The following is a 26,371-nucleotide window of genomic DNA, read 5'->3' on the forward strand; positions in this document are numbered from 1 at the left end:
TATATTTCACTTTCCCTCTATGTGTTCTACTGCATTTCTGTAGAAAAAACTGGTACTGAAGCCAGTCAGGACTCCACTCCGTGTTTTCCATCTGTTCTTTACCTGCATGTCTGTATAGTCTAGTGTTTTGTGCCGCACACTATTGGCTGAAAGCAGAGAGCTGGAATTCCTGCTGACAAAAGGAGGTTCCTAGAGGCTCCCTAAATCTAGTCAGCCAACTGACAACCCACCTTCTTCACAAAGAAGAAGGAATTACCTGAGCAAGGGTTGAAAGGAAAGAAAAAAAGGTAACCTGAATAGGGGTGGGGGGGTTCTTTGATGTGCTTTTGATGCTTGAGCCAGTGATGCTAAAGAGGCAGAAACAAACACCAAAAAGGTTACATTACTGATGTCAATCTGGTAGCCTAGGTTTAGTTTTCTGTTTGAGTGAGTCACTATATTCTGAGGTAATATCCCACTGCAAACATAGGTGGGAGGGGAGGATTCTTGATTCTATGGCAATTGCCGTTAGCACTTTTTGTTCTTCAGACAGATGGGTCAGTAGGAGCCCACTCCCCAAAACTGGAGTGTGAATGTGTGTTGGTGGGGAGGGAGGGAAACAATGCTACTGACTGTGTGGAAATGAGACAGTTTTAAAAAATGTTAATTCATCTGCTGTCGGGCTGATGCTGAGACTTGTCTATTTTGTTAGACACCCACTATGTCAGTAGAATTTTCAAACCTTGTTTTAGCTACATTATCTTTCTGTTGGGGTTTACCTCTCCATTTCTAATTAGATTTGATCAGTTTAATTGGTGGGTAGGACAGACATCTCAAAGGAACACAAAAGGGTAGTAGTCTGTGATTCAGTTCATCCTCTCTGACACCCAGGTTTCAACACACCTGTAAGGTTTCTTTACATTTTTGTTTTTAAAAAAGAGGGGGAAGCAGAGTAATAGAGGAAATAGTTATATATGTGACGTTCCCTTGTTTGATAAATATAAAACAGAATGTTTTTAACCTAGCCTAATACAGTATTTGAAAATTGCAATATATCTTGTCTGATTCTAGCCACCTCAGCTAACTTAGTGCATTGTTTTTATGCATGCCAATACGGGGGAGGACACAATAAAAGGCTTTTATTCTAACCATCAGCCTTTTGCAGGCTATTCTCTTTTGGGCTTAGAGGCCCTCCCCCTCCCAATGCAAACCCAATTGATTTCAGATTAGAAACATAAAACCAAATCCCAGCCTCAGCATTTGCAGGGAAGAAAAGAAAATAATTTGCTATAGCTAGTCACCAAAGCTTTCTTTATTGCAAATGGCATTATATGTGCTCAAACATTACTACTAATTTATCTTGCCGATGGGGGTTATTTCACACACACACACACACACACACACACACACACACACACACACACACACATTTTAGTTTGGTAGAAAATCTTGGCAGTCTTTGGTTTGGATTTGGCTGACAATATGGGCTGGATTGGACCCAAATGCAGTCACTCAGTGTTTGTATGTTTTTATTCCCCCAGCTCTGTTTTTTATCAAGACGGCTAGAGTGTGTAATGTAATGTCTTACCTCCTGAATAAGGCTGTAAAAGAACACATCGCAGTAATCATAACAATAAGCAGTACAGCATGATTGATGTGCAGTATTGTACATTTGAGCTCCAATTACAAAAGAAATAAAGGTCCACTACTAGTGTTACTCCATTCATTCAGAGAATTAAAGTCTGTGATAGGAAAGACTCTTAGACCTCAATCCCATACGCTTCTTTAGTTGTTGGTTTTCATAGTATCAAGCTACATGTACATTTCTTTTAATAAATCACAAATGTTATCAGTCAAAATAAGGGGATTTGGTTTTTAAATCTTGGTGTAATCCCCCACTTCTCATTCTTAGTAAAATTTAGTGCCTAGTAGCTTGTGCTAGACACACTTTTTTTGCACAGTTTTGCCCCTGTTACTCACTACTGATGCACTTCAAGACTTCACCTGATTGAAAGTACGCCGGTCACATTGACCTATGCCAGACTGTGTGGTGGTTCTGACAAGTGGGTCTCAGGGCAGCAGCTTGGAAGGGCCGAATGTCTGCATATTTGAAAAATATGACAATCTCTTCCACAAGCTGTGCTCAGGAAAATGCAAAAGGAAATTCCACGCTGTGCACAAATTCAGAAAACCTGGAACCAAAACTCTCAGAAACTAGAGGTGGTTTGCTCTATTTCCAGGTTTTCAGATCAACCACACCACTGGTGTTTAGACATGCAAGAAACTGTTCACAATACAAATCAAATAGACAAATCAAATACTGGACAAAAAGACATAAAAGAAAATGCTGCTAGAAAGTTACATTGATTTTTTTCTCCATCCTACAGTATCTTTTCAATTGATGAAATAAATTACATCTAATTTCTGCTGCAGACATAGATTCATATCGTCATATTAATCAAGTGGCTTTTTTGACACAAGTAGAAGATTCAAAACCTGGAAGTAGAATGAACAAAAAGAATCATAACCTTTGAAAGGAAGAAAATCTATTAGGTCACTTATCCCTTTCTGTGAAAGATTAATCTGTACAGCATACTGTCTTGCCCATTCAAGCTTTATATGACCCAAGCAAGCTTCCACCTTGGAAGACGGTTCAACAATCTAATTAATCTCATCTCTGAATATTTTCTGATATTTGGTCTTAATTTTCATGTTCATAATTTCATCAGCTATTCCTAGTATAGCACCTACATTTTTTTCTCCCTCATAATCTTGTTTCAGGAGATTTTTACTTTTTACATATTTTGGGGTACTATTATGCTGCCATATAATAGGGAATTTGACTTTTGTGTTTTCAAAAGATGCATGTCTTATAAGTAAGGGCCAGCAGGTCTTGGGGCAAATATCCACTAGAAAATATGTTGCGACTTCCAAAATCACTTTCAGTTGTCATCTAAGCCATATTCGAATTCAAAACTGGACATGGCTTTCCTAATATAAAACAAACAAACAAGTGAAAATTGCTGTGGGAATGGTGTAACATACTTCAGTAGGGCAAAGTTGATCTACAATGCCACCAAAGCTGGTATAAAAATAATTAAATTCCAGATGTCTTTATTGAAGATGGTGTACTCTGGATGCAAGTGATGTGTGTAAGATCAAGAAACCTCTTGTGCCAGCTGGCAGAGGGCACAGGGGGTGCATAAAGTTTTATAGGGATGACCTGGGTTGGATATTTGCATAATAATTCACTAAAGAGTAGCATGTGAGGTCTCTATCAATCAGAGATGACGCGTAACTGATGATAGTGGAGGGGGCACAATTTAAAGGTTCTGATGGTATGCAGAGGGGTTCAGAGCAGGGCATATAAACCCTGGCAGAAAGCACGGGGGGGGGGTGCACATGACCTTGCGTGCCTCCCCACACATCCCCTTTGCTACCAATAGCCAGGATCCCACTGATCATCATAATCAGTGCAAAATGTATCTATGGATAATATTTAAGGAGATGTGTCTGTATTGAAAATTATTTTCCTAAGGCAGGTAACCAGGTTGTGACATATCTCAAACAGGTTTCTTTCATGCAGGAGGTAACCGATGCTTCTCTCTCTGTCTGATCATGTGTGTATAGGGCATTGTGTGTCTCAGAATGGATGTCTGTTTGCACACTGAGCCAAATGCTAATCAGGAGATTTTGAAATCTTCAAAAGAGGAAAATTACTGAAATAAATAAACAGTAGGAGGGGATCCTGTTTACAAGTAATGGCAATAGATTGTTGGGGTTTCAATGGGGTGCAGAAGTACACCCTGGATCCTTCACCAAGAAGGCAAGATAACACCCCATTTGTCTTATGAATGGGGGTCACGGCTAAGCCTGGCTGCAAAACTTTGGACTTTGGGTCAGCATTGTTCTATAAGGCATGAAAATATCTAGTGAAGTAAGTCTAGGCTCTAGAATGTGTGCTATGATTTCTTTTTATCGTATAGGTTACCATTTGTTTCCAAATATCTAGTGAAGTAAGTCTAGGCTCTAGAATGTGTGCTATGATTTCTTTTTATCGTATAGGTTACCATTTGTTTCCAGTACTTCTACTTTTTACACTTCTACTTGTTAACACTATACTTTGTTAAATAAACTTTTACTTGTTTTCACTACAAACATACCCAAGTGCTGTGTGTTAAGCAGAGAAATGATCTGAGGTAGAATTCGTAAGCTGGGGTGTACTGCTTTTTGGAATCAGTGAATCTGTGGATACTGCGAGTGTCCAGAGGATCAGACGCCGGACACTTCCAAGAGACGTTGAAGAGTTGGGGTGAGCCTATTGCTAACTTGGAGAGAGTTTGGGGTCTGCATAGGCCTAGAGGCGAATGTTTATGTTGTCCATGGCCAGCGGTGTCAGGGAACTGACCTACAGCAGGCACAGACAAGGCTTCCTCACTCTAAGGGCATCACAGCCCTGGGTACCCCGCAGGAAGCATCACAGTATGTAAGTGCAAATAAAATCTTAATAGAAAAGTAGCTCTCAAAGTTTTAGATTGATACAAAGTGTCTGACCCAGATAGTTACTGCAATTTTATTTCCATTTCAAAGTGAGACAATGGAGAGAGAATATATCCTATCCATTCATATGATGTGACTGCAATTTCATTAAGGGCATGTAGAGCTGGTTATTATATAGACCAGTGGTTCTCAAACTTTTGTACTCCCCTTGTAAATTAAAAATACTTTTAAATATATTTAACACCATTATAAATGCTGGAGGCAAAGTGGGGTTTGGGGTGGAGGCTGACAACTCGTGACCCCCCATGTAAAAACCTCACGACCCCCTGAGGGGTCCCAACCCCCAATTTGAGAACCCCTGATATAGACCACAGAGCAAAGCATGAGAGATTGTACAAATTATTATCTAAACAAAATTAAAGACTACTTTATACAATTGAAACCACAAGCTGGCATGGTTTTTAAGAATGCACAATATAACTACATGGGTTGGAACTTGGCCAGGTTACCTTACTTTTGACCACAAATAATCAGGGTGTTGCATTTTCATCTTATCTAAAAAGCATTTCTGTACATGAGTTGCATTAGAGCCAAATTCAGAAAGCATAATATCATGTACACACAAACTATGTCTATTAGATATTTTTTGAGTAGTGAAGTTATTCCTATGTGTATGTAGCTTGCAATTCTGCTTTGAAATTCGCAAAAGACATTGTATAAATCAATAGTTATTATACGTTTTAAATTAGAATCAGCTCACATATTCTGCTGTAGTTTAACCTTGAATTCTGTGAAAAAAGTCCTGGGACTTTTCCCCCCTATTTCAGTCAAAACCCCTATGAGAACAGTTAATTACAAGAAATAAAGAAATTGAATCTTTTTAAATCAGTCGTTTGGATTTGCATTTCACTTCACCCTTTCTTGTGTGTCTTGGTTTGGTTTTTGTCCATTTGATTATTTTAAATCCTCTCATTTGAAAGTTCTCTATTCTTACCCATCTTTCATTTCCCCTCTCTCTTCTTCGAGAGCTTCCTGCAGAGAAAGGAGAAAAATATTTGCTGGCTGACTTCTCAGGGTTAAAGCGGTGTGTTAGAATCATGGAAGATTAGGGTGGGAAGAGACCTCTGTAGGTCATCAAGTCCAATCCCCTGCTCAAAGCAGGACCAACCCCAACTAAATCATCCCAACCAGGGCTTTGTCAAGCCAGTCCTTAAAAACCTCTAAGGATGGAGATTCCACCACTTCCCTAGTAACCCTTTCCAGTGCTTCACCACCCTCCTAGTTAAATAGTTTTTCCTAATATCCAACGTAGACCTCCCCCACTGCAATTTGAAACCATTGCTCCTTGTTCTGTCATCTGCCACCACTGAAAACAGCCTAGCTCAGTGGTGGGCCGCATGAGGCCCATCAGGGTAATCTGATTGCCCGCTGCCGATCTGGGGTTTTGTCCACTGGCCCCGCTCAGCCCGCTGATGGTCTGGAGTTCCGGCTGCCAGCCCCGCTCAGCCTGCCACCGGTCTGTGGTTCCGGCCGCCAGCTCCTCCCAGCCGGGGTCCTGGCCGCCGGCCCCGCTCAGCCTGCTGCCAGCCGGGGTTTCCGTTCATCTAAGCCGGCAGCGGGCTGAGCGGGGCCGGCGGCCGGGACCCCAGCTGGCAGCAGCGTGCCAGTAAAAATCGACTTGCTTGCCGCCTTTGGCATGCATGCCGCAGCTTTCCAACCCCTGCTGTAGAGAGAGAAATGATAAGGAAAGTCTGACTGGATGGCATTAGTACAACACTCTGTGCATCCATGCAGGAGACACAAGTTCAGGATAGCACTTGAGTTTAGCAACTTTCTTTTCATCCAGGTCCCAATATATCTGGAGTCCGATAATATTCGTATTTTAGTTAATCGTTTTTTGTCATTGACTTCAGTGAATTGGGCTTCTAGGGAAAAAACACGATCTTTACACAAGTTATAAAAATATTGCAATATTATATATGTATACAATGCTATAAAGTTGTCTGTAAATGATTCATGGGCATAGAAATATCTCTGCTCCAAAGAGCACTTCTAGAAGCAGATCCTCCTGTGCTGTAAATTGTCATAGCTCCATTGAACTCAGTGTAAGGATGACGATTTATTTGAGCTGAGGTTCTGCCCCCAAGAAAGCAAATGTTAAGGAATTGACTTCAATCTGGCATTTTGCCAGAATTAAAGCTTTCACTTCATCCTTCACCATTCATTTTGCACCTAGTAAAGCCTGGGCCTCACATAGAATACCATGTATGTCTGTGTATGGTCCTTTGGCGTTAAAAAGAAATGTGATCTCTGTGAGAGCTTGAGTTGTCTTGTTTTTGCTAGGATTTACGTTGTCTTTGGGGAAGTTTTCTATTGATTTGATGCATATGGCACACTTCCACTGACACAACTACTTTAGACCATTTCCAACATCATGGGAAGTATGTGAGATAAAGACAATTTAAAACCAAGGGGGTATGTTCACTTCCTTTTTGAAATTAAAACATAACATTCACACTTGTAAAAGTATTTTTTTCATCTGTAGACTTCAAAGCATTTTAGAAAGGAGGAGCAAATGTTGTCATCTCTAAAAAAGTTAGGCAGAGATCTGAAGTGCCTTGCCCAGGATTACATAGCAAGTTGATAGCAGAGTGGAAAGCGAGGCTAGGTCTCCTTCAATCTCCCAGTTCTGCATCTAATCCACTGGATCACACTACTTCCTCATGCATATGGAACTTCAATTTTTCCTAGAAAGATGGTTTTACTTAGTAAATAAACATTTTTTTAAAAAATGCAATGACCATAAATCTGTTGAGGAGAAGGTTGGAGGGGGGAGGGTGGTTGTTGTTGCTGGTGAAAATCCAAGCATTAAATGGAAAGCCTTGACACACTGTGAACTAAAACATCATTCACAATGCTATATCTCTTACAATAAAAATAAGTGAAAAGAATGTGTGTTTTGTCATTCTCATGAACTCTTTATTACCAGGAATTTGAAAACAAATTTAGGCCTCAAATTTCCTCATTTTGTCACATTCTTCTTGGTATCCTTGCCTGACTGACAAGAAATAGTTCCGCGCTAGTCTTAATTATCTCTGTAATAAGATTCCATATTATCTATTGGTACCTGTATGTTTCAGATCAGTGAGTTGCCATCTCAATTATTCAGTGAACTTAAAGCAATTTCTTCCACCAATTTCTTGTTCTTCCTTTTGGGATCCCAAAAGTGTTGGACACAGCCTCCAGTCCTATATGTGATTCTTTAATGTTCTGGATTTTTCCTCTGTTCTGTGAGTACCAGTTTGTACTGGATGCAACAGAAGAATTTCATCCGGAAATCGTCTTTGAATTGCAGACATTCATACAGCCATTACTACTGCTACTGAGACCTCGCTTACCTTGCATACATAGTCTTCATCAGTACATGGCCACTGCTTGACTGGCAGACATTGGGAGTGTTACATATTTTGGTGCAGCCAGTGTGCTTGGCCTGCCATGTTCATGTCATTACTTTGATGCCTGAGAACAAATGATCTTTTCTATAACTCGCTGGAAAAAACCTTAAATGTTGTCTTAAGCTTGTCAGTTCTGTTGTAAATTGTCTGAGAAGGTTTTGGCTGTTAAGTACAAGGCAGAGGTAGATTTCAAACTAACACATAAGAGGCCATCATCAATATAAAATAATCATTACTCACTGCACTACTGTTGATCAGGATTAATTTATTGGATACTGTCTTTGCTGACATACGATTTACATTGTTAACTTAATTAATTTAGTGAGGGGTGCTATATAGAGAGAAACCTGAATAGATTGGTAGAAAAATTATGACCATATTTGCAATTTTTAAAAATAATTGGAAGATCATATGGGAAATGGATCCTTCTCTGTCCATTGATAATAAAACACACACACACACATCATCAGAAATAGAATTCTGTGTTATCTGTGAGTATGGATTAATCTGTTCTGTATAGATTCTTTTACCGTCCTCATCACTGTGGTAGCTGAGCATTTTTTTAGTGTATTCTCTGGCAATGTGACTAACATCGTGCATGTGTGATTCTCTCTCACTGTCTCCGCAGTGCAGAATTGCCTGTGTGCATGTGTGGTGATTTATTTGTAAAACAAAATTTTAAATGTATACTGTGCTGAAGGCAAGGCAATATGAATATAAATCACTTGGTCAAAGTTAGATTTGGCTTATCCAGGTCTGATAGAATATGAAGAACATCTGGGGCAAACAATGAGACCACACCTAGTATATTGCGTACAATTCTGGGAGCTTTGACATTATGCAGAAAGAGGGATTTTGGCTGAAAGAACTGATTTTTTGAAGAAATATTAATTAAAATAAATAAGGGCTTGTCTATACAATGGGCTAACGCACAATATGGGGCATGATTTCTAAGAGTACTAACATGTTCCACATTAATTGGTCCATGTAGAGTCTGCTGGTGTGCACTAAAAGTTACCAAGTGTGCTTTAAAATAGCACTCTGTTAAAGCACACAGGGGAACTTCTAGTATGCACTAGCCACGTCTACTTGGACCAATTAATGTGTAACACAGTAGTGCACTTTAGAAATCATACCCGAAAGCGTGTATTACCTCACCATGTAGATGAGCCCTGAATGTACAATTTAGCCAAATGATGGGAGGGTAGTGCAAGGATTTGAAGGGTGACAACATCAATTAGAGTTGGGGTACAACAAGGATGTGGGGAAGATCTACATAGACTAACATGATTACATTAAGCAAGGGAATATTTTAGGCTATATATCAGGGGCCTACAAATGATGGGGTGAGATTATCAAAAGAACTTAAGTCACTTAGAAGAACAAGTTCCATTAAGTCAGGTAGGCTCTTGTATTCTCTGGATATTAAAGTAATCTCCCAAGGAAAGTGGTAGGTGAAATAGCCAAGCTTTTGAAATACCCAGGCTTTTTGTGCTATCCAAGGACTGCCCTCTGTCACAAACAAGTGGTGCTGGAGAGAAAACAGCTTTTCCTTGCCGTTCCCGCCTCTGGCCACCAGAGGTCAGCGCTCAAACTGCTGCTAAGCTGCATCTCTTCTTTTCTTGTGTCCTCCTCCTCCCCTTGCCAGTTTCCAGAGGCCTTGAGATTGCCACCAGCAAAGCTCCCTCCAGTTCAGAGAGGAACAGGTGGGAGAAGAAGAAGTGGGGAGCAAGTACTAGGCTAGGAGAGAAAGTGAGGATCTCGTGGTTGGGAAAGAGGAAGCACCAGCTGGGAGAAGAGAAAGGGGCTTCCAGTGGGTGGTGGGAGAAGGCACCAGGTGAAGAAAATGAGGAAGGAGGCACACACTCAAGGCAGGAGAATGGAGGGGGCATCACTGGAAGAGTTGGAAGTGTGGAGGGAGGAAAAAGAGAAGGGGTCTATTCCCCAGGACTATGCCCAAAGAAAGAGCAGGCCTGCTGGATACCACCAGTCAGATCAGGTGTTAGGTAGCAAGGCATCAGCCCTCTCCCATTTTATCTCACCACATGTATGCCCCAGATGGAGGTAATCATTCCCTGCTGAGGGGAGGCACTACTGTGAGGAGAAGGGGCTTCCACCGCTTTGGAGAAGCTTCCAACGTTCAGATGCTGCTCCATTGCTGCTTTTATATGAATTTTTTTTGCAATGATGAAGGAGTTGGATGCTGCTAGTTTTCATTCATTCTTGTAACATTTGGCTTTAATGAGTCATCACATATTGACACAGTGCCTCCAATGGGGCACTCCATGTAGGATTTAGTGGATTTTGCTCTGGTAGGAGAGCTGATCTTGAAAACCATCATTTTTTGAGGACCTGATAATTTAGATATTTATATGATTTGTTAAAATCTCAAAGTCACCAGACTGTACATGAAACCCTCTGAATTGCTTGGGACCTAGTAAAGGGTCCTAGACTCCTAGGTTATTTGAAAACTTGTCCTTAAATATAAAAAAAATGTTCATATACAGGTAACAGAGTGAGGTGAACTAATGAAGAGTGTCCAGCTCTGAGGTCTGTGTTTACATGTGAAATATATCCAGGACTGTGATATTTCTATTCCTAGCTCATGTTAATAAGATTTACATAGTCTTTTCTTGCTGCACTGTGAGAGTTGCAATAACTCTAGTTAGTTCCATGCTGTGCATAATTTGTGACGATTTAAAAGGCAGCTGCTGCTCATTAGCTTTCTCAGCCCACACATATCTACCAACTTAATGTTGTTAAAAGCTGATGTAAGGAGGAGCCAGAGAAAGCCATTTGCAGTGCACAACACGTTTTATTGGTCCTACAAAACCCAAGAACTATGCTATATATTGGTGAGTGCCATCTACTGGTACTTTATCTATTAACTAAAAATTTTTTACAGATATACAGCTATAGAGAATCCCCGCAACACTAGCAAAATGACTCTTTCATTTTTCTATCTAATGAGTTGCAACAAGTCGTTATAATGCAACCTAGCATAAACTTGCATACTTGTCTAGTCCCATCATGGCAAATGGATGCCAAAATTGTAAAGAATTTTAATGCAAGAAATCTGTGACCCATTCTTTCCTTGTTCTGTGCAGGAATAGAATGCATATGTCATAACGGCGCTTGTGAATCAGTCACCTCCAACAGCACTAAGTGCTATGCATTTTACTGAAACCCCATTTTTCTGAAGGTTTTATTTGTCATCTATTAGGCATTCTGAAAAATTACGATTATACTGTACATTTGACGTCCTCAAATTCCACTGAACTTTGCAGCAGTGCCGTAAATTGTGTTGACTATGAGCAGTATGCCAGCCTTCAAAGGGTTAATTCCTTCAGTTCAAACTACCTTAAATATCAGAGAATAAGTCAGAATTCTTGTTTGCTGGATTAAATTTTCAGGAATGCACAGACCTCTGTATTCCTATAACAAACACAGATTGGCTTGTATTTACAATAATTACAAAAAGGCTTCTCATCATTTCAAGCTAAGTTGGTACTGCTTACTGAATTTTAATTTGGAAACAAAATCATCCACTCTGTGGTAGTGGAATTGTTACTATCTGAGAGGAGAGGTCTTCCAGACATATCTGGCCAGAACCTTAACTGCTGTAATTCATTTCAGCTCCATTGCCTTCAACAGAATTTTGCTGATTTAGGTGGTATAAATGGCCACTTTGTAACCTGGCCTAATGGTGTTGGACACTCATTGCTTTGTCCCATCTTTAATTATGCTTGCTATTTTCCAAAAAAAAAACCCTCTCATCTCATGCTCTAGATACTGGTGCCAGGAAGAATTATTTTCTTCTTTGTCTGGAGTTAATGCAATTGGCTAGGTGCATTATAAATTGGTAGAATTTGTCTGAAATCAACAAGATGAAATTAAATAAAGAACTTTCTAACTGTAAAAACTTTCCAACTATAAGGATAGTTGAGTACTGGAATAGGGTTACCAAGACAGATTGTAGAATCCCAGTGATTGAAGTTTTTAAGAACAAGTTATGATCTAGGTATACTTGGTCCTCTCTCACACTGGGGGGATGGTCTAAATGACTTCTTGAAGTCTCTTTCTGCCCTACATTTCTATGATTATGGATTCTTGCCTTCCTCCAAAGCATTCATTTTGGCTGTGTGGTACTTGATGCTCCGGTGAAAGGATTTGCCATACTAGGTCAGATCTTCCTCTAACTGCCCACTGTATGTGATCACATCCTACTTGTCTAATCTCTCTATCTTGGTTTTGTACTGTACCCATCTTCAGGGTATCTAAGCACCTCAGTGTGACAGGGGCCTATGCCATTCTGAGCGATTCCATCTAGAGTAGATGTCAAAGCCTGGAAACCAGAAAGTGCTCCAACGCGCTCAGGAGACTGTGACTTTTTAAAATCAATAGCTTCCTTTCAATGGAGTTTAAACTGCCTTTTGTTGTAATGTTGTCCATGATACAGTAACATGTACATGGTACAAGAATGCTTACAGGGCTGATCTGTGAGAATTCAGTAATGTAATAGGATATCTTTCTGAGCTGAAGAGATAAGAGAATGCTTCCAAAGAGAGAAAATTTATTGTTAAGGTTGACCTGAAAGCATTAGTCGTTCATTTAATTGAATCAATGAATTCACCTATATATAATATTGTTGTATTACAATAATGTTGTAATATTATATAGAGATAATTTAGGTTCAATTTAATATACCTTTTGTCTATCCAATAAGTGGATGCATAATTTTAAATGAAATAAAATAGTAATCCAGCACTTCAGAGCTGGAAATATCATCCTGTGGCAAACCAAACTTTCCTCGCTATTTGTATGACTGTCATATTTCCAGAATAACTAAACTACACCTCTACCCTGATATAACGCTGTCCTCGGGAGCCAAAAAATCTTACTGCGTTATAAGTGAAACCGCGTTGTCAAACTTGCTTTGATCCGCTGGAGTGCGCAGCCCCGCCCCTGGAGCACTGCTTTACCGCGTTATATCTGAATTCGTCTTATATCGGGTCATGTTATATCGGGGTAGAGGTGTACCACTTTTCTACATCCGAGTTTGTTTTTGCCTATTCAAATATAAATCATCATGCTCTAATCAAGCAGCTGGATTATTCTTTAGCACAATTAAAACAAAGCCTGAATGCCCTCTTGTTTTCTTTTTGTAGGAAATAGCATTAGTGAAGTTAAATGTATACATGTTATAAGACATTTCAGTAAACTTATGGTCATACTGTAAGACCTACTTCCATGATAAAAAATGTTTCCACCATAACCGGAATGATTATTTACAACAACCACTTCTTCCTCTCCTCTCTTACTCCTAAAAAACTACCCCAAGCGGAGTTTCCTATTCCCAAAGAAAAAAGTACGAAAGACTCCATCAAGTCCACTAAGGATCTTGCTTTGCCAATATATTTGCCCTTAGAATTGCTCAGATAATATAATATTGGGCACCAATACAAAACCCTAAGATAGGTAAGTGGTATGCATCCTATTGTGCACTCATTTGTTATACGTCTCCACGTCCTATGTACTTCAAGAGTTCTATTGTATTTCTTTATTACTGGAACATAATCGGTGGAAACCACCATGACCCTCTTTAGCAGATTGTACTCAGGGGGAGTGCAACTTGGAATGCTGTGCAGAAGATCAGAGCAGGTATTACATTTCACAATAATATCCCTGTGCTTTGTGTGTATAGAAAATAGTCAGAGTGGCAAATAAGCCAAAAGGATAGTCTTGTGACTAAGGCACAAGTCTTGGAGTTAGGTTCTATTCCTGGCTGTGCTACAGCCCACTATGTGAGGTTGAGCAAGTCAGAAGGAGCCAAACCTTCAAGAGGGACAACAGACTTTGGGTTCTAACTTGAGACACCTGACATCTAATTTTTTCCAAAGGTGTTCGAGCATCTGCCATATTTTTTTTTCAGTGGAAGCTGTATGACGTTTATAGTGGCTCAGGTTGGGCACTCAAAAACTGAGGCACCCAAAGGAGTGGCCATTTATGAACTGTTGGCCTTAATCTCTGTGCCTCATTTTCCCCATCTATAGAATAGGATAAATACATATTGCTCTGTGACACTGAGGCTTAATTGATAAATATTTATAAAGCGTTTGAGGATCCTTGAATGGAGAGTTCCATACATGAAGGAAGTATTACTATTAAAAGGATATGACTTAGCCTCACAGAGACCTGTACAAGTCTGCAGAAGCCAAATGTGTGTGGTTTTTCTGTGGTTTCTTCCATTGACATTACAAACACCTATAAAGTTTAAATACTGCAAATAAATGTAAAAATTAAGGGAGTTAAAGTGTGATAAGTTACTCAGTTACTGCAGATAGGTGACATATACTAATGTCAGTGCATCTGTTTTCACCTGGTGCTCTAACAAATGTGCACTGACAGTAACCTGAACCCAACAGTTATTGCTATTATTTTATTTATATTGCGGGAGGTCTAGGAGTCTCAGTCATGGACCAGGATCCCATTGTGTTAGGCACTGTACAAACACAGCACAAAATAGACAGTCCCTGCCCCAGAGAGCTTGCCATCTAAATAGCTTGACTGCAGCCACTGTTATGATGGTGCTGTCTGTTTGTGCCTTTGTGGTCCGCAGACCTATACTGTGTGTTGTTTTTAGTCTTATGTTAGACTGGTGAATTCCAACTCAGGGCTTGTCTATATGATGCCTTAGTCTGCCCCAGCTGGGGTGTGAATTCTAATGCACATCCGTGTATGGCGCAGTAACTGTCTCGTGTGGACCCTGCTGGCGCACTTTAAAAATTTCCTCGTGTGCATCATGTATTACTGTTTGAAAAGGGCTACCTTAATGCTCACTGGGGGGGATTGTTAATGCACTCCAGCAAGATCCACACAGGCCAGTTGGTGCAGACTAAGGTCTAGGCTGATGTAGACAAGCCTTTGCTCTCACAAGTTAGGGTTGCCAGGCGTTCGGTTTTCAACCAGAACGCCCGGTCGAAAAGGGACCCTGACAGCTCCAGTCAGCACCGCTGACCGGGCTGTTAAAAGTGCGCTGCTCCCGGAAGCGGCCAGCATGTCCGGCTCCAAGGCACAGGGGCGATCAGGAAGCTCCGCATGCTGCCCCAGCACCAGCGCCGCAGCTCCCATTGGCCAAGAACTGCAGCCAGTGGGAGCTAAGGGGGCGGCGCCTGCAGGCGCGGGCAGTGAGCATCCCGCAGAGCCGCCTCCACGTGCCTCCGCCTGGGAGCCTGCCTTAAGCCCTGCTGTGCCGCCGACCGGGAGCCACCTGAGGTAAGCGCTGCTCAGCCGGAGCCCGTACCCTGACCCCCCTGACCCAGGTCGGAACCCCCTCCCAGACCCCCACCTCAACCCTCCCCCATACCCTAACTTCCTCCCAGAGCCCGCATCCTGCTCCCCTTCCCACACCCTAACCCAGCCCTGAGCCCCCTCCTGCACCCCAACCCCCTGCCTCAGCCCGGAGCCCCCTCCCGCACCTTGAACCCCTCATTTCTGATCCCACCCTGGAGCCCTCACCCCCAGCCAGAGCCCTCACCTCCTCCCGCACCCCAACCCCCTCCCCCAGCCCAGTGAAAGTGAGTGAGGGTCGGGGAGAGCGATTGACGGAGGGAGGGCGGCTGGAGTGAATGAGGGGGTGGGGCCTCAGGGCAGGGCAAGGGTGTTCAGTTTTGTGCAATTACAAAGTTGGCTATCCTAAATGTATGACCTAACTTCCTTTTAGAAAAGCATGTTTGTTGCTCACTGTAGTGGAATGTATAGAAGGAGTTAACCTCACACTCAGAGGGTATATCTTATTATTTTATTTTAATTAGTCAAATAATTCTGAAATTTTTCCAAATGACTGCCTTACAGTGGCTTTTCTATCTAAATTGTTAATCCTCCAAATGGAATTCTGATGTTTGAATTGCAGCAGATGATCTGCTGAAATGGCAAAAACAAAATGGATTCAGGGCTTTTTTGTTTTTATTTTTTACCCATTCTGGTTGTTTCAAGCCTTCCTCATCTCTCATTGAAAGGTCTCTACAATAAAGAGTGCAAAACTTATTTCAAAAATACTTGGGCTAAAGGTGTTTTCTCTCATTGTGCAAAAAGAACAGGAGTACTTGTGGCACCTTAGAGACTAACAAATTTATTAGTCTCTAAGGTGCCACAAGTACTCCTGTTCTTTTTGCGGATACAGACTAACACGGCTGCTACTCTGAATTCTCCCATTGTAATGCCCAGACAGATTAAGCAAACTCATCCCTCATTCACTTAGATGGGAAGAACCTCTGAATTTACAGCAGAACCCTCGGTCAGTATAAAGCAACAAAGAGTCTTGTGGCACCTTACAGATTAACAGATGTATTGGAGCATAAGCTTTCGTAGGTGAATACCCACTTCATCAGACACATGCTCCAATACATCTATTAGTCTATAAGGTGCCACAGGACTCTTCGTTGCTTTTTAGAGATCCAGACTAACACGGCTACCCCTCTGATACTCGATCAGTATAGAAACAGTACCATTTTCACTCTTGTCATGTTTCTATGACAGCTGCATACAAGTATTATTGTAAAAACCAAAGCAATTATTGAGGGTTAAATTCTACTCTTTTGCTGATATTTTTTATTTAAAAAAGAATTACTAATTTTTGCTCATTTTAATTACAGGGGAGACACTCTATACAAAAATTACTAAGTGTAATGAAGTCCACAAGGCTCTCCATCTATGGGATTTTAAATTGTTTTTCATTTTGATTCCTTAATCTAGGGAGCTAGCCGTGTAGATTTCTTGTGAATGGTTGAGTGTGATAGGTTTTTGCACTGTAATGGATTCATGCATTGTGCTACAGTCTGGGCCAGCTGCTGTGCAATTGTGGTCTCAATCCCAGATCTGCAGATTTCTAGGAGAAAAGGTTCTTGCTGGCATCTTGCTTCAGGGATATGAAGGGAAACATGACAGGAAAATAAATAAATAGCCTTAGCCAGATGAAGCAAAAAATGCCTTTAGGATGTGATTTTTCAGCAGCTCCCTAAGTGACTTAGGCACAGAAGTCCCATTGAATTCCCATTGACTTTTGTACCTAAATCACTTAGGGGCCTCTGAAAATTCCACCCTTAATACATAAGATAGGCCCAAACTCCCATTGGTTTCACAGGGTATGGACTGCAGGATCGGGCACACAGGGATATGTAGGTCCTGATTATCAAACTTAACTCACACTGATTAGTATCTGTACCTCGTTCCATAAGCAGTCTCCTTGAAATAACTGATTTCTTATGTAGTAAGGTGCTTCCCAATGTGAGTAAGGGCTGCAGAATCCGGCCCTAAAGTGATAAAATTAGTAACATTAATTGGTATGACTTTGTACTAGTTTAACAGCTGACATTTTTTTTTAAAGGGAATACAGTTGCCTTGTGCATTTCTTTTCTTTTTAAAAAATAATGCAAATCTGTGTCCTAGTTTTTCTCTTTTGTTCTGGGGGAGAAATGGATCTAGTCATGGCAGTGATAACGTAGTTCATTTTATAATGGTTACACTCGTAAAGGAATGTATTTATATAACAGACTCTAATAGAGATGGAAGACAAATACAATAGCCTAACATCAGAGAACATCAGTACAGAGAGCCCCGTAGGACATCCAAAGGAAAAACTTGTGCATAGTTATAGGACAAAAAGGCTTGTTTGATCATTCTTCTTATAATGTGGATGTGATGTGAGACGATTACAAATTTACGAGACATCTTGCACCATTGTGTTATTTGTGGAATTTTTTTTTTAACAAAAATGCAGGTCTTTGGCAACGTGTTTTATTATTTTTAAGTGCTCACTGGAGCCAGTATCTGTCACTGACTCTGCTAATGCAGCACAAATGTATTTGCTTCATCATTTTAGTAGCTTTTTAGCAGCATCATTTCATTTAAGATTTTAAGTGAGATTATGTTATTGGTGTGACTGGATTAAGTTCTCCAGGAGCCATATAAATATGAACAAGATGCATTTCTTAAACTGTTCATTACATAATGGTTACAGAATTTAAGTAGAGGAGTGGTTGCAATATAACTTGATTCCTTTTTCTAAAGAAACAAGGATTTCCAATAATAAATTATGTGTATTCTGTAAACTGTTCTATTTCAAGAAGTATTGTATTATAGTGAGGGACACTTTAATATTCAGGGAAGGTATGAATCTTGTCTATTTGAAAGAGTGATAGGGCTTACAGGTAATAAATTTAAATTCACTAACATTGTCTTTGGGATAGCTTCTAGGTGCTACATACAAAATATGTATTTTTTATTTAAAACAAAATTACTGGAAAACATAATGCTGGTACTGCAAATGGTTTAGTGGGGTCTTGCATTTGCATTTTGCTTCTAGGAGGGTTGGCTGGAAGAACCAGGTCACTAATATAATTATTGTAATTGACTTAATCTAGTCCTTAACCTGCTTCTAAGCATATGTCCATTTTGTTTCAGATGACAGTCACTGTACAGTGACTGCTCATGAAAAATAGCTGTATTGCCAATGAAGGCTAGATTTGAATTGGCAGAGAAAGAAGGGACCTCTCAGGTGGGTTGGAAAAGGTAAAATGGGAAGCATAAGGCCAATCAGTTCATGTACCAATGGATATAAGACTCTAATGCGAATATGCCATCATATCTCTGTGCCCACCCTTCTTGGATTATAAATTGTTCAGGACAAGTACTCTGTCTGCCTTTGTGTTTGCATCCCAATGTTGTTGGGCCTTTAAGGGCTACACCAATATAAATATACAATGCTCGTTGTTGTTATTTATCATTCCAAATCAAAGAGACACAGGTATAAACTAGGTCTGTGCAAAATGCAGTTGGTTCACCAGGCTGTTCAGTTTTGGTCCATATTCTCCCTTCAGTCATTCCAACCCCACTCCATCTGCGCTCAGAATCTCAAACTGAAACTGCCACATTCTCCCTAGATATAACACTGAAACCAAGAGAAACTGTAAATCACACTCATTTTGATGCAACATCATTATGAATATTAGAGGTAGCATTAATATTTATTGTTTGTATTACAGTAGCACCTACAGGGTAGTCAGGGATCAGAGCCTGGTTGTGCTCAGGGCCGGCTCCAGGCACCAGCTTGGCAAGCAGGTGCTTGGGGTAGCCACTCCAGAGAGGGGCAGCAGGTCCAGCTATTCAGCGGCAATTCGGCAGATGGTCCCTCACTCCGGCTCGGAGCAAAGGACCTTCCACCGAATTGCCGCCGCAGATCACGATCGCGGCTTTTTTTTTTTTGGCTGCTTGGGGCGGCCAAAACCCTGGAGCCGGCCCTGGTTGTGCTGTTCTAAAATTGGAGTGAGTAGCACAGCTCAGACCCAGATGTTTCATGTGGTTTGGGTTTTGTTGCAAATGTTTCACACAGCTGGGAGAACTGAATATGAGCCCTATTTTTTGTTGTTGTTGTTTTATTTTAGTTTTCTTGCCTGCTTTATATATGTACTGTCTTATGCTATCTCTAACCAGCTCCTTTATTGAGCATGTTAACACTGTTCTTTAATTGTCTGAAATGGTCGCTGTTGAACAGCCTGAGGTGTTTCCTTTTCTCCATCCCTACAAATAAAATCCTACACCACTGAAGTCAATGGGAGTTTTGCCACTCAGGGCCGGCTTTAGGCCGATTCCACCGATTCCCTGAATTGGGCCCCGCGCAGCGTCCCTGCCTAAAGCAAAGCTCTGTGGCTCTCCCGGAAGCAGCAGCTGTTGCTGCTAGGCAACGAGAGATGCTGGCCGTGGGGGGGGGGGGGAGCTGAGGCAGAGGCAACGGGGACTGTTGCAGGTCAGGAGGGGGGAGGGGAGGAGAAGGCACATGTGCTTTGCAGCCTTCCCCTCCCCTCCCCCCTGCACTCACCTGGAGGAGACACCTAGGGGGATTCCGGTCCGGTGGGAGACAGGAATCTCTGCAATGTGGACCTCACTCACCTGAGCAGCTGCTGGGGCTTCGGTCGGTGAGAGTTTGACCCTGTGATTCCCCCTAGGTGTGTAATATTGGGTTGGTTTTGTGGTTTTCGGTGGTGTTGCTGTTTGAGGGTGAGTTTGTGCCTGCCTGTGTCTGTTTCAAAACTAAACTCGGGAAACTGTAATCCAGGAAGAAAGCCCCAAGCCAGTACTTAGTGCTGTGAATTCCAGGTGAGAGAGAGAGGGAGGTTTGGAGGAGGAAATCAAATACATCAAGAGGGGAGAATGTGAAAGGTCTGCAACATGGCAGGCTGAGACTTTTATCTCTCCCTTCTCCCCTGAGAGAGGGGAAACTGAGGCACGGAGTGATCTGATTCTCCTCCCCAAATTATTTTGCAAAGGAGGGGGACGGGGGGGCTCCTATCCAAACCAGTTCCCTTCCCATCAACTCTGCTTCCCCTGCTGCAAGACCACTGTAGGGGCTGAATATTTCCATTAAACTCTGGCTCCTTTGTTTGCCCTGCAACAATAAAATAGACTGGCTTGGGGGGGGGAGGAATATTCCCCCCCCCCAAAGCTGTGTGGACATTAAGGTTTTTTTTTGGAGGGGGGGCACGATAATATTCCGGATCGATCAAACACCCAGCTCAGCTTTCTAGCCATCCAGCAGCTCTAGGGCAGGGAAGGAAGGTGCTCTTGGTCCAGAGCGATCGCAAAACAGGGGTGAATTTAGCGGGGGGGGGGGAGGGGGGGGGAGTCCGGTTGAAATCCCACCCGATGCAGCCACACAGAATCACTGGCGGCGCTAGGAGAGGCCAGGAGTGGAAGCAGGTGGCCCGGGGGTGGGGGGACATTTGCCCTCAGTCCTGGGCTCTGGGATGGACTAGACTGGGTGGGTGGTGGGTTCAGTCTAGTCTTCCAGCCTGTTGCTCTCGCTGGGGTTTGTGGTTTTCATCTGGCTCCACCGAAAAGATCAAACAAGCCCAGTAGAAAAGGGGGGTGAGAGAGGCAGGAAGGGGTTTGTAAGAGGTTAAAGTGACCCATCAACGAAAGAAACATCTGAAGAAGTGAGGTTCTTACCCACGAAAGCTTATGCTCCCAGTACTTCTGTTAGTCTCAAAGGTGCCACAGGACCCTCTGTTGCTTTTTACAGATTCAGACTAACACGGCTACCCCTCTGATAATCAACGAAAGAGTAAAACCAGAGTTTGACTGGGTTTCCCCCCAGCCACCACTCCTGCAAACACTGGGCAAGAGGCAGCCCCATCCCCCACCGAGGAGGCTTTGGTGAGGGGCAGCAGGGGAGGAAGGAAGCCACATGTGATGGCAGTCCCCTCCCCCCCAGGACCCACCACCCCCTCTCCGGCCCCCAAACTCTGTCCCAGAGCCTGCACCCATCCCTCCGCACTCCCTCCCAGAGCCTGCACCCCTCCACCCATCCTGCACCCCACACCGTGCCCCAGCCCGGAGCCTGCACCCAAACTCTGTCCCACTCAGCCCTGGGCAAAGCTCTCCTTGGCTGGCTCCCAGCCCCTCTCCAAGGGTTGCAGCTGTCTGGATTTTGCCCCAGATCCCTAAGTGGCCCCCTCAAGGATTGACCTCACAACCCTGGGTTTAGCAGGCCAATGCTCAAACCACTGAGCTATAGTGCGGAAGGCACACCTTCCTCATTCACACCTCATTCATTCAACAGGTCAATTGATTACAAAGTGGGGGAAGAACTTATTCTACTTCTAGCAAAAAGACATTTTTCTTTTACCTTAATTATACTACCTTAGGGGCCAGCTATAACATTACCAAGGTTCAATACAAAGTCATATAAAAGTTATACAAAAATGCATAATGCAGAGATTTATCTTCAACTGCACTGATTGACTGCTGTGTGCAGTAATATAGTGACCCCTGGGTCTTTGAATGAGGCTTTATACTTCGGGGGGGGGGGGGGGGGCGAGCGGGTGGGCAAGCGGCGGGTGGGCAAAGAGGCAAGCAGTAAGCCAGCAGGGGTTCTAGGGGTGGGCATGGGGGTTTCTGGCGGGGGAGGGAGAAGGTGAAAGGAGGCAAGTGGTGGGTGGGGGACTGACTAGGAGGGACACAGCAAGCCAGCGGGGGGCTAGGGGGTGAAGAGGGGTGTGATGGTGGGGCCAAGCGGGGAGGGGTCGGGTCCTATTTTACTGCTATGATCTGGTCACCCTATGTCACCCCCCACCCCCAAACCTTCCTTTTCTTCCTTTTTGGCCCACAGCTGTTTCGGCGGGGCGGCGCTGGGGAAGCAGAGTTTGTTTCCGTGGGCCGGGAGGCGCTGGGGTGGGGGGAGGAGGGCACAATTTTATATTAATAAGGAAATATTTTATAAATTTTAATAAAATAAACATTATTGAAGAATATCAGTTGTACAACTATCAAAACATGAATTATTTTCCTAATATGAAAGTGAAAATCAGCTAATTAATATATAATTTTATTATTTATATAGTCATGGAAAGTAAATAATACATGGAAGAAATGAAAGGGTTCTTTTTAAGTGGCTTTTTTTTTAGTCATCCCTGCTGGGGCCCCGTCGAAACTGTTCGAATTGGGCCCCGCACTTCCTAAAGCCGGCCCTGCTGCCACTGACTTCACTCAGGCCAGAATTTCAACCCTAGTCACTGCTGACCTAGGCCATGAGACCCCGGAAAAAAGAAATTGAAGCTGAAATGCGCATATGACCACTCTTTCAATGGCTCCAGATTAATGCAGCACAAACATCATTCTGTCATGTTGCATTTTTATTTACTCTGCATGATCAAGAAGAAAATGAAATTGAATTCTTCTCTGCAATGAAAATGGAATGTTTGGAGTTGTAGTAATGGCTTGTAATGTTAATCTACTCTCTAATACTACTGATACAGAATACCAATATTGTTACTACAGTGCTTATGTACTGTGAAGAGTCACTCTCACCTAAACAGCATGTTCTGCCAGAAATGAAGGGCATGTGCTAAATGTTTTGTAGGTATTGTTTTAGGGTTTTTTACCAAATCTTTTGGAAGTAGGAAGGTCAAGAGGACCTAATGGAGCGCTACAATCTGTGCCCAAATTCAGCTTAACATCTTGAATATTAATCCACAGCAGCAAGATGTAATATGTCTGACTTCCAAAATGCCTTTGGTGGATGTAAACTCTGGTACAAGAGTGAGTGTGTGAGAACATATAGCTTTCTTTGAGTCTTTAACAATAGTATGGAGAATTTGCTGTCTCCTGGCAGATGCATTCATGCAGTTTCTTCAGAATTTCTAATGACAGGGAGGAACTAGAGAGGATATTTCCCACCTTAGACCAAGGGAACTCTTGATCTTTCTAAAAAGCAAATGGGGAGAGAAGCACAGAAAGCAATGACAGTTAATGGCAAATACAAATGGGTAACGATGATGTCTGTGGGGGGCTGTCAAAGGGGGAGCTGAAGAGAGGCCAGAATAAATGAAAGGAAACAGTCACAGCAGCAGTTTCACGTGAGTGAAAAGAGAAACTGACTGGAAGAGTCCTCAGAGCTACTCCTTTGTTTTCATTTCTTATTTGGAGAAGAGTTTTTTGCACCTTGTGTTGATCCCTCCCACTCACCTTTCTCATTTTAATGTTAGAACAGTTGTGTCGCCAAGTGATGTCAAAGCCTGAAGATTCCCACTTTAATCAGTACTGCAGTGTAGAGAAACCTGCAAGGTCTGAAATGTGAGGGCTTTCCTGAGAGTGGGTGTTTAAAACCACACCTGTTGAGCTGCACTGTTTCCAACCCAGTCAATTGCACTGACAAGTCTATTCTCTCTCTTTCTTAGAAACTGGGAAGATCGATCAAGATATCTATCAATACAATACACCAGGATTCACTGGCTGCCTATCTAGAGTGCAGTTCAACCAGATTGCCCCACTAAAGGCAGCCCTGAGACCTACCAACGCCTCCTCTCACGTCCACGTTCAAGGGGAACTAGTGGAATCCAACTGCGGAGCATCTCCACTGACCATCCCACCAATGTCTGCAGCCACTGACCCCTGGCATTTAGATTCAGGTAAGGTGTGGACTGACTGCGAGGAAAAGCAGTTGAGCATTTAAAACTAAATGGAAAAATCTATCCTGGATGAATTTTACAAAGGTGACTACAATGAGGGATGCAAAATCAGAACGAAAAAGAAAGGGATTTATCATTGGCTTTAAAATCATGAGTAAGGTGTGGAGAAATATTAATGGATGTGCCCTATGGTGGGCAGGAGTACATATTTATATGTCTGTCTTTCCCCCTAGCATCCTTATATTATCAGTTCAGATGAGAAAGAATCCACCCTTCATTGCATCCAGCATATACAGTCTATACAATACACATTTTGTATGTATATTTGTGCTGTTTGTTTGTTTGTTTGCATTTTAATCACTTTAGACAATGAAGCTTCACTGGTCTGTTTCATGCTGGTTTATAGTCTGTTTTGCTTTCTGATTCTTATATACCAGCAAAGTGAGTCTTTGGCCTTATAACACTGCAGATGGATGTTAAATTTCAATGGCATTATAGCAGTTCTTAAAACATTGCGATTCATGTTCTGTTTTGCATAAATCTTGTGGTGTTTAAATCATGTGCCTAAAACTAGCTGCTGTGGTCCCACTTTCCTTGGAGTACTGGTTATTTTACATGCAAGTATTGACAAACAGGTTGTTCGCAGCACTGGTTTGTGCTGATAAATGAATACATTCTATTGTGCAGCCCCATCCAAAGAGTATCTAATTTTAAGAGCAAATATGTTTATAAACTGCAAATTTCTTTTCCACCCTTGCAGTGTCTGCTTTCCCTAGGCCATTTTGAATGAGAAATCCCATTAGCCAGCACCACATTCATCTCAGGTTGAAAATGCTGGGAAACCAAAACAATTTGCTGATCCTAGCAGGTGCATCCTGCTCTCTGACTGGCTGTTACCAACAGCCTTTGAAAGTACACAGTGCCCCTGACTTTAGAATAAGTGGTTTATCTTTCAGCTCCCCAGGCTTCAGATAAAATATGTAACAAATTGGTTCATTCCAATCCCTTCAGAGTTATGCAATCCAGGCCTACAGTGACGTCTGCCCAGAGCTGCAAACCTAATGCTGATTTCACTTACACCAGTGTAAATCACGAGTTAGGCTTTTCAAGTTATGGGAGTTACATTGAGGTCAAGCCAGTGTAGGTGAGATCAGAATCAGGTCCCTGGTGTTTTTATACCTAATTATCTCTCTTGATCAATTGGTTTGTGGCTTTATCCATCTGTCAGTCTTAGTGCCAGGGCCTGGTAAGTATACCAGCTTCAAAGAACCATAGGCTCACGTCGTGGCTCCTTGCAGGAAAAGTCTGTGGGGACTGGGAAATTCTAAGGATCTTTGCTGAGTTTACTTTGAATTTTTCTTCTGTCAAGGAAGGGGAGTTGTATGAGGCTATATTAACTTCTGAACAGATTTCCCCAGGGGCTAGGGAGGAGGGAGGATGTCCCACCCTTCACCCTCTGTGACCGGGGTCCCAACGGGGGTCAGCTGAGGTTATCCAATTAGGATGAACTGCAAAGAATGGGGCAGACAAACCCCAAAGCTGGTGGATAATTCAATATTTAGATTTACCAAGCTAGCACTAAACAGCTTCTATTATACCTTGCTGGTTATTCAGAAATCCAAACAACACCATTCCCTTGAAGTAACCCAGCCTCAGACCTCCATCCAGGTATCCAAGTCAAATATGATGAAGATTTCTGAAAATCTTATTTCATCATATAAAAGAAAAGGTTCTACCAATCCCAAAGGATCGGACACATTACCTCCCAGGTTATTGAATATTCCAGAGCTTACCCAAATACACGCATATAGCCAATTCTTATTAACTAAACTAAAATTTATTAAAAAAAGAAAAGGGAGAGAGTATGGTTAAAAGATCAATATACATACAGACATGAGTTCAATTCTTGAGGTTCAGATTCATAGCAGAGATGGTGAGCTTTGTAGTTGCAAAGAGTTCTTTTAGAATTTAGTTCATAGGTTATAGTCCAACGTCCAATATCATATCCCGGGTGTACCTGCTTACCTGGGATCTTATCTTGCAACTCAAACATCCCCTGGTGAAGTTTAAGCAGATCTGAGATCAAAAAGGATCAGGTCCCAAGGATCTTTTATACAATTTCAGGTCTCCTTTGACAAGTTGGAGCCCCTCAGGGAACAATAGGCCCTTATTTCCTAAGCATTGTCACTAATTATTCACACAGATTAACATACGGCAGTCTATCACCGGTACTTAGCTATACGAATTATCATATGACAATTGCCTGCTCCTCCACCATTCACCGATGATTTGCTATACATTTCAAAGAGAGATGAATACAGAGATATCCCGTGTTTACACTTCATTTAAATGCTAGGATGTTCTTTTAATCTTTGAATTATCAGAATACAGCATAGACAGGGACCATTGATTACATTGTTAACCACTACCCATACATATGTAAATACACAAAAACACAAAGGTTATTTCCCCACC

The 26,371-nt window shown here is 42.1% G+C and overlaps 1 protein-coding gene across 4 annotated transcripts in view; it reads left to right on the forward strand.

Annotated features, from left to right (window-relative positions):
- The window catches only part of CNTNAP2 (contactin associated protein 2), a 1,641,691-nt gene that overhangs the window by 1,592,950 nt on the left and 22,370 nt on the right, over nt 1–26,371 (forward strand). For all 4 annotated transcript variants that reach the window (XM_008179187.4, XM_065583877.1, XM_042842751.2 and 1 more), the window contains one exon: nt 23,666–23,896. In XM_008179187.4, the coding sequence (XP_008177409.1) occupies nt 23,666–23,896 (231 nt within the window). The remainder of the gene's footprint in view (nt 1–23,665; nt 23,897–26,371) is intronic.

Source organism: Chrysemys picta, chromosome 2, assembly GCF_011386835.1.
Source record: "Chrysemys picta bellii isolate R12L10 chromosome 2, ASM1138683v2, whole genome shotgun sequence".
Classification (NCBI taxonomy): Eukaryota; Metazoa; Chordata; order Testudines; family Emydidae; genus Chrysemys; species Chrysemys picta.